General features: G+C 40.1%; 1 protein-coding gene across 1 annotated transcript; it reads left to right on the top strand.

The window, feature by feature from the left end:
* Nucleotides 1-903: 903 nt before the first annotated feature.
* LOC127860882 (uncharacterized) lies at nucleotides 904-4,033 on the top strand. The gene is made up of 5 exons (XM_052399190.1): nucleotides 904-1,076; nucleotides 1,268-1,688; nucleotides 1,760-1,947; nucleotides 2,356-2,824; nucleotides 3,746-4,033. The coding sequence occupies exons 1-5, from the start codon at nucleotides 904-906 to the stop codon at nucleotides 4,031-4,033; spliced, it is 1,539 nt and encodes a 512-aa protein (XP_052255150.1).
* The last annotated feature ends 5,366 nt before the right edge of the window (nucleotides 4,034-9,399 follow it).

The raw sequence follows: 9,399 nt of genomic DNA, 5'->3' as shown, positions 1-9,399 counted from the left end.
CTCAATTGGCACGGGAAATGCTGCACCAATTAAGCAAAGACCACGACGGGTACCCATGGCGTATGCTGATGAAGAGAGAAAGGCCATAGAAGAGCTGCTAGAAAATGGGGTTATTAAGAAAAGCACTTTCCCATGGGCATCCCCAATCGTGTTGGTACGAAAGAAGTCGGGAGCGATCCGCCCGTGAGTGGACTACAGGCGACTCAATGCGTTAGTGAAACCTAATGGGTTTCCGCTTCCCCGTATCTAAGACTAAGTCTTGATGCTGAATCTTAAAAAGGATGATATCTCTAAGAGCGCATTTGTCGGCAAATATGGCGAGTATGAGATGACGTGTATGCCGTTTATGCTCAACAACTCTAGTTGCACATTTAGAAAACCATAGAATTGGTTCTTCAAGGTTTCCAATGGATAGCATGTTTAGTCTACGTTGACGATGTGGTGGTGTCTGTTAGGGGCTTTTCGGAGCACATTTGCAGAGATGATGACGTACTGGGGCGAATTAAGCAAGTTGGATTAAAGTTACGACCAGACAAATGCAGCATGCTGCAAACGGAAGTGGTGTTCTTAGGCCATATCGTTTTTAACGATGGAGTTTTTTCCGGATCCTTCTAATGTTTCAAGATCACAGATTCGCCACACGCACCAATGGGAAGCTGGTAAAGCAAATTGTCGCGTCAGGGTCATGCTTCAGAAGGTTTATTCGGTTATTTAAGACCCCTCGTGGATTTATCGAAGAAAGATGTTGAGTTCGTTTGGGACGGTAAAAGTGAGGTGGCTTTTTAGCACATCAATAGGACTCTAATGGGACCCAACATGATGGGTTACCCGTTGTATGATGGTTGAACGTTCGTCCAAGATACTTACGCATCTGGGACTGGTATCGGAGATGTACTGTCCAAAATGCAAGACAATAGGGAAAGGGTAATCGCGTACGCTGGCCGCTCATTAAACAAGTCTGAAAGGAATTACTGCATCACGGAACAGGAGCTGTTAGCGATGGTGTACTTCATGCAGTTCTTAAGACAGTACCTGTATGGAAGAAGTTTCACGGCGCGAACTGATCATCACCCCAGGTATGGCTTTTCAGCATGAAGGAGCCGAGTTGCAGGATTGCCCGCTGGTTGGAAATCTTGGCACCATACGATTTCGAGATACAATATCGGCAAGGCAACAAGCAAAGCCACTGTGACGCCCATTCAATGTGCCCGTCCCCGAGGGAATGTAATTGCGATGATGTCGACATGACCGAAGCTCTGAAATGCAGATCATGCCGGAAGTGCCGTCGTAGAGCCGAGTTTATGGTCCCAAGGCGAACACAGAACTGCACTGAATCAATCGTGGCTGAACCTATATCGGACCTGTGCACAGATCGCACACTAGAAGCAGCTGATGTAGCGGTGAATGGCAACGGAGATGATGTGGAGCAGATAAGAGGGATCACTGTCGATGATGCCCAGATTCCATCATCGTCCATGTTTTTAGAGCCGGCTTTACAACGGCAGAAATTAAAGAAGTCCAGGAGAATGATGCAGATGTTGGGCCTATCCTCAGAGCGTTGCGAACTGTTGTTAAGTCAAATGATCTTGAATGACGTTCTCTACCGGATCTTCCGAAAACACGATGGAACTGGAGAGTTTCATCAGTTAATCGTTCCACACTGCATGGGGATAATAATGATCAAGCAGGTTCACGACTGCTTAACTGCGGAACATAATGGCATTTGAGCGTTACACGTACGAAGCACCTATTATTGCAGGGGTTCTACTGGTTTGAGTTGAAGAGCGACATCAGGCTTCATGTCCGTGCATGTGATGTGTGTGAAGCCGATAAGAAGCCTCACAAGACACCACGAGCACCCATGGGTCACTTTAAGGCTGTTGCCCATTGGGATGTACTCGCCATCGACTTCTTGGGACCGCTTCCGGTTACAAACCGTGGCAACAGGTACATTATGGTCATGACAGACCATTTTTGAGTATGTTGAGGTGCTTAAGGGTAATTTTTGTATTCTTAAATGACCATTTATGTTATGTTATGTTTAAAAAAAATCATACCGCTTTGTTGGTAATTTACATATTCCTGCACTTGATTATGTGTATTTATAAACATCGCTTTGATGGAATTAATGTATTCCTGCAATTGATTGTGTTTATTTATATTTATATTATTAAATGACCATTTATGTTATGTTATGCTTAAAAAATGTCATTACCGCTTTGATGGAATTTACGTAGTCTTGCAATTGAGTATGCTTATTTATATTCGTATTCTAAAATGACCATCTATGTTATGTAATGTAATGTAATGTTGTAATGTAATGTTGTTGGTAATACTCCACGAGATCATCAATAGGTGGGGAGCCCGACTAGTTGTACATGGTGACCAAGGGGCGGCCATTGAGAGCCAGCTATTTAAAGATCTGTGTGTTCTTATGGACGTAAAAAAGACTCGCAGTTGTCCTCGCAATCCTCGGGGAAACGGTCAGGTCGAACGATTCAACCGGTCCCTCATGAAGATGGTCAGAGCATATCTCACGGACGAGGAGAAATATTGGGATATGTACTTGGGTTGTCTTGCGGGAGCATACAGAGCGACACCTTGTAAGTCAACAAGATTATCGCCAAACATGATGGTGCTTGGCCGAGAGATGCGATTACCAGCGGACGTTTTGTTTGGAGACATAAAGGCTACAAACGAGACCAGAAACCCATCTGATTTTGTAGTTCAAACTAGAGGGCACATGTGTAGGGCACAGGAGGTTGCAAGAAAGCATTTGGAGGCAAATGCAAAGCGCAGTAAAGAGTTTGAAGTTGGTGACGTGGTTTGGCTGTTACATGAAACACGACGAGTCGGTGTAAGAAAAAAAGGCCTAGAGAAAGTAGTTCATCACAATAAGTTAAAGCCATATACGGGTGCTAATCTTACGAAATGGATTGTTGGAACACGGTAGGACTTAGAGTCATGTCTGCCCTATTACATGTCATGATTATTTTTTTGTGTGACACAACCGTTTGAAATACTTTGTTATCTAAATACTTACGTGTGAGTTAGGTGTGATTGTGAGACACGAATTTAAAGTGAAAAAAACATTAATCTTATTAAAGACTGTACGCTAAAGTGAAAAAACCGAAATGGTGACACGAACGCTCAAATGCAAATCATAGTGTAACACAAACTTTCCTTCAAGGAATGCACATTAACAAATATAAATTAAGTTTTCTAGTGACTTTTCAGAGCACGAACTTTAACTAAAATCGAAATCAATGATTGTTTGTGTATTTACAGATGATGGAGTATGGACAGAGATCGAGAAAGCGGCCTCTTTTCTAGTGCATTCATTGCAAGAGAAACATGACGAGTTATGTGAATGAAAGATATCGGATGGCCGACCACGTCAAAAAGCGCCATTTCGCTCTGGACCAAGCACAGTTTTATTACTCTCTTTGCATGTTTAGGTTATCATCGAGAGAAGCTTTGAATAAACATGTGACGGACTATAGGAGGCATGCAGTGATGGCGGCCATGCAGGGGGTGGAGAACAAAGTAGGTAACTCATCGAGAACGCCCACCCCAATGAGATTCAAGAGGGAGTAAACAACGAGCCTGTTGCGCACGAGACTAGCGACACATGCGAACTAGTAAACCTGAAGATGACGCCAATCTTTCTAATCATGGACCCGGCATGTCTACTGGGAGAGCTTTGCCTTTCACACCTACGAGACCCGAGCTCAACAGATTTTAGGCCTCCAAAATTGTACCTGTTGAGCAGGAATATGACAATTTTAACGTGTTTGATGATTTGTATCAAGGTCCCGTAACAGCCAGTGTAGGGTCAGTTGTTCCAACCTATCGACCCACCCCAGTTAATTCAACAGTGATTTCCAGTGCCAATGTTGGAGTTCCACAGGCGACCCAAGCGCAAGGCGACCAAAATGACTTCAGTCAACATAGTTCGAGGTTAAACACACCAGTGATGGACGAGCCAAGGCTGGTGTTGACGAAGGCAGCACGCACGCAGACAGGAAGCTAGACAGGAGCCAAGTTTAGTTGCGATCGCTCTATTCCAGATTGAGAAGACGATCGAAAGCTCCATTGGCAAATTGGTATTGGTCATGGAATGGAACAGTAGGGCGAACCATGAACCGGATGAAATGGGGGCAAAGCGCCTGAAAAAAATAAACAGTGGGCAGTAACATATTAACTAAGTTTTGGTTCTCTTGTTGAATGTTCAATTTGTTTCACTAGTAAAAGGATATGTCTTCCAAAAATGTCGCTTTAATGGAATTACTATTTTTATATATTTGATTCTTAATATTTAATAAACTAAACTTGTTTTATTAGGGAATTTTTCACTGTTGAACAAAATTGTGTCTTTGTGTCGTATGAACAAATCTGCATGAATACTACTTTTGGACTCAAATTGTACAACAAATCATTTCTGTCGTCAGTTGTCAAAACACCTATATAGTGTTTGATTCCAATAATGTCGCTTTAATGGAATTACTATTTTTATATATTTGATTCTTAATATTTAATCAACTAAACTTGTTTTATTAGTAGTACAATTTTGCAGTAGCCCCCAATTAATAGTTTTATTATTACTTTACAGTACCGCCCCTGGATTTTTTTTCACGTCATTGTGTCTTCGCCTGTCAATTACGTCATAACTCTTTCTCTGTTTCTGGGTACATGCAAGCTACATTCATAGGTGATTGGGTTTATAACGTTCAATTTTATTTATATTTTCTCTCTGAAAGGCGTTACTTTTATGATTTAATTATTATTAATTTAATTTTTAGCAGTCACATAAACAACCAAGCAATGTTATATGGAATTTTTACACCCATTATTGCTGCTTCTTCCTGTATTTGCGCGATGATTATCTGAAATATTAACTCAATGACGCTATATTTTTAAATCTTTTTCTATAAAGAAGGAATGTAGTTGACACTTGTTTGTAGTTTCATTTTATCGTTCGTCAAAAAGTTGTAACTCTGTTGCTCTGGTATCTTCAATACCATTGAGTAATTAAATTGTAATTAAATTGAATGCGTTTTAATTCCCTTTTATTATTGTTTGATTTGAGTTACAATGCTATGACGTTAAATTTTATTTACACTTCAATGTATTATGAATATTGTTGGGCCAAGTGTGAGGTTGAGCGCTCTATAACCGGTTTAAACCCCCAATGCTTTGCATTGACCGTTCCAAGGAGGTGGTGACCCCAGCTTTATTCATATTTTGTGTTTATGTTGGTTTGTATTGTGCACTATTGTGCTGTTTTGTACTGTTTTGGCAATCGGTCACTTGCCTTAAATAAAGGACCAACTAATTGTTTTTAATGAAAATTCAATACTGCTCCAGCAGCTGGAGTTTCACTTCTTTATATTGTTAAGTATTCACACTTTTTATGTCCAAATTGTTGCTCTCAATTAGGTTGTGCCATGTTCAGTGTTCACACTTTTGATGTTTTGAATGTTTGCTCTAATATGATACACTCATTTCTTATGTGACATCACATACGGATACCGTATATGCTCATTGAAGTGCTCACCCGTTAAGTGTTCTAATTTGTTTCTATAAGAATACCGTAAAATTTGTTGTTTATATGGCAACAGGAGTTTGTCATAGAAGACAAGGGGGTGATGTTGGACCCCAGTGTCAATCAGTCTACTTTATTGATTTAAGCTATTTTTATGAATTGTGTCTCTAAAGGCATAACTTTCTTCGTCAGTCAATTAAAATAGTACCTATGTCTATCAATTATTAATGCTACTTTTTATATTTTTGGTAAATGTTATCACATAAAACTGGCTTTATCCAAAGATTTTTCCATTTGAAGCTCTAACACATGTTGTTATGGATGAACTGGCAGCCATCTTGATTTTTACTGTACCCGATTCTCGTTGCCAGATTACAGTCTGCTAATTCTACAAGCGTTTACCATTGAGTTTAAATAGACTTTCGGGAAATGTTTTCAAATTGTAATGGCAGAAAGCTCTTTTGAGGTGATTATATTTTCTTATGTTATTGTTGTTAGTTATTATTGTATTGTATTGCAACACCTGTATGTTTTGGCATCTTTCTCTGAGCACCTGTTAAGGCACACTGATTTTTGATTCCGGCGTAATATATGTTGTGGTAGGCGCACTGTGTCGTGTATCAGGCGCCCTTTGCCGTGTGCCCGGCGCAGTGTGCCGATGTGCCCGGCACAAGGCACAGCGCGCCATCCAAAATAGTATATAAATCCAAGATTTTCTCATAAAAAACGAACAGTTGGGTAACATATCCCAAACAGCTTATATTTAGAATTTTAGTAAGCAAACTTTTTTAGTAAAATCAAACCATTGAAACATAGAGTTAAATATTGAATAAACAGTACACAATTGAAATTATATCAAGACATTAAAATTTCTTTACTTTCCATTTCTTGCTAGAAAATAAAAATACATGGACATGTTATTCGGTTTGGTTTTCTTGAATTCACGTAATGAAATTCCCATCTCTGTAAACGCACGAACTGGGTCCTAACAGTACTAACCAGAAATTTACATCTATTTTCAAATAACATCCTGCCCAGTGTATTGAAAGTTGGAATTGATAGAAAAGAAAACGGGGTTTATTCATTATTTTTTTTGCAGCTCGTTGCTGTATTGAAATTACCTTCTTTTTTTATCTTGTGGCTGAGCACAATATTGTACAACAATAGTCTATATGTGGTAAGATGTATGATTTGTAAAACAATTTCACTGATTAATAATTTAGATAGGGTTTAATTCGTTTTAATAAGGCTAGCTTCGAATTGAGCTTTCGACAGACGTTATTTATATGCAGGTGCAAGTGAGATGTGTGTCAACAGTTATTCCACGTCAATTATAATATTCAACACTGTTGTTGATTTTAAGTAATAAGGTGTGTGTAGCTTTATTAACACTGGATAATACCATGCATTAAGTTTTGTTTGGATGTATTAACATATTGTTAAAAGAGCACCAAGTTGATATTATATCTAAGTCATTTTGCAAAGTACTTTGAATGATTTTAATGTCAACGTCAGCTTCATGTAAAGTAGAGTCATCTGCATTAAGATCTAACGCTCCCTTTTGAAGGAAAAACGGCATGTCAATATTGTTATGAAGGCGGAATACGCGTTATGATAAGAAATATAAGAAATATAAGGAGCGAAATCCAGGTTCAACCTTTAACTTGCAATGCATAATAATAACAAAATATAACGGGCGTGACGTCACGACGGGAAAGCGTGCGTGAACGTCACGTAACAAATGGCGCGTTATATGGTAACGTTACGAAATCCTAACATTCTGGGGGTCGCGAAATGCAATACACCATAATATAATTAATACAAATAATTAAATACATACTCATAACAAAATATAGACACCACCTAATTTGCAACATATTTAACACAATGAAAACGTTCAGTCTATGAAATCAATCACAAGTCTTATAAATGTTTCACTTTTTTTCACTTTACTTCCAGTTCACTTCACTTCAAGGGGATTACGTTTTGTAATTGGTCTGCTTGTCAATTTATTTCCAACACGAATTTTTGCTGATCGCACCAGTCCATCGTTTTCCTTGATCACCTCCTCGACGACAGCTAGCTTCCGGGTACTACGTGGTTTTTCGTCGTGGACTTGTACAGCACTACCTACCGAAATACACTGTTCGTTTTTTCCACTGACTGTATGGTGTTAACGTAGGGCTGTGAGATACTCTTTTTTCCACCGATCACGGAAGTGGTCTATTAATGTCTTTTGTAATTTCGCGCGTTTGCGAATATCACTTCCGGTAGCACTTGTAATTTCCAGGTTGCCACTGGTGATGTCACGATATGGTAAAGTGGTCACTCGTCTTCCGTAGAGTAAATGCGCTGGTGTCACGACGTCTTCTAACTCGCACTCGGAACTAACGTATGTTAGAGGTCTGTCGTTGAGGGTCGCTTCTATTTCTACGATGATTGTCTGAAGCATACCAACTGTGATGTAGGTACGTCCCAGTATCTTCTTTAACGTAGTCTTAGTGAGGCCTATCAAACGTTCCCAGAATCCTCCGAACCACGTCGCTCTCTTCGTTATGAATTCCCACCTCGTACTTCTATTGAGAAGATCATCATGGACTGTCTGAGACAACTGCTGTAGATGACTGGCTGCTGCTACAAACGTAGTTCCATTGTCAGATACCATAAGATAGGGCAAAGACTTCCGGCTCACAAATCGTCTGAATGCTTGCATGAACGAATCAGCTGTTAAGTCAGGAACTACTTCTAGATGAACTGCACGTGTACTTGCACACGTGAACAGGTATATGTACACTTTGCATTCAGTCCCGCTAGAGTCTTTTACATACACAGCGCCGGTGTAATCATCACCTGTGACAGAAAATGGCGTTGAATCGTGTACACGGTATTTCATCAATGGCGGTGGATCCGGTGCTGAAAACGGTGAACCTTCCTGCATGTAATGCGATTCCGTATGATTTTTTTAACACACTGTCTAATGGTAGGTATCCAGAACCGTTGTCGAAGAAATGTTATCGTCGCACCGGAATGTTGAATTTCTCCATGAGCATCTGTCACTATCAGTCTTGTTAAAGGCTACTTCGCAGGCAAAAGAATGGGGAATTCTGTCATCTCATTCAGCGGTGCATTGTGGATACGTCCCCCGCATCTGAAAATGCCGTCTGTGTCAAGGTACAAACGTAACTGTTTCACCAACGATGTTCTTTTACTGGTTACGGCTTTAAGATTTTCAATTTTTGTCACGTACAAATTATGTTGACACGTTTTTAACCAGAGGTGTTCGGCGGCATTTATCTCATCTGGTGTCAACGTACTGTGTTGCATTCGCATTTTCGCTTTTCTGCAGCTTTGCACGAATTTTAAAACATACGCAGTAACTCTCAATAACTTCTTGCTTTATTGCTGAATCTGTGAATGTCAATGATCACGTGCACACCTGTGCTGCTTTGATGTGCTGGTTGCGATGGTTTGTGCTGCTCTTCTATTGCTGTCAGGAGCGCATGGTTGTGAATATCAGCGTTCGAGTTCTATTTCGGCCACTGTTCTTCTGCTGTGATCCAATGCGGTCCATTCCACCACATCTTGTTTTCTGTATGTTGGTTTGCAGTCACATCCCGTGTCTGTAGGTCAGCACGGTTCTGGTGGGTTGGGCAGTAGTTCCATTGGTACCTTCCGGTCAGCTCGTGTATTTCATTCACTCGGTTTTTCACAAATCGCTGTAATGTCTTAAATTTTAACCAATGTAACGTGATTTGGCTATCCGACCACAGGAACACATTTTCGCATTCTAAAATGTAGATGTTTTGTAAGTCTTGCTCCCAGAAGGGCAGCCATACATTCTAATTTTGGTAAAA

Source organism: Dreissena polymorpha, chromosome 15, assembly GCF_020536995.1.
Source record: "Dreissena polymorpha isolate Duluth1 chromosome 15, UMN_Dpol_1.0, whole genome shotgun sequence".
Taxonomy (NCBI): Eukaryota; Metazoa; Mollusca; class Bivalvia; order Myida; family Dreissenidae; genus Dreissena; species Dreissena polymorpha.
The sequence above is the reverse complement of the archived record's forward strand: the minus strand, read 5'-3'. Positions and strand labels throughout refer to the sequence as shown.

Bases quoted from the DNA above. Each gene is read 5' to 3' on its own strand.
- LOC127860882 (XM_052399190.1), top strand. From the start codon at position 904: ATGCAAGACAATAGGGAAAGGGTAATCGCGTACGCTGGCCGCTCATTA. The intron at 1,077-1,267 runs GTATGGCTTTTC...TCTGAAATGCAG, and splicing joins CGAACTGATCATCACCCCAG to ATCATGCCGGAAGTGCCGTC. The intron at 1,689-1,759 runs GTTCACGACTGC...CTATTATTGCAG, and splicing joins GGATAATAATGATCAAGCAG to GGGTTCTACTGGTTTGAGTT.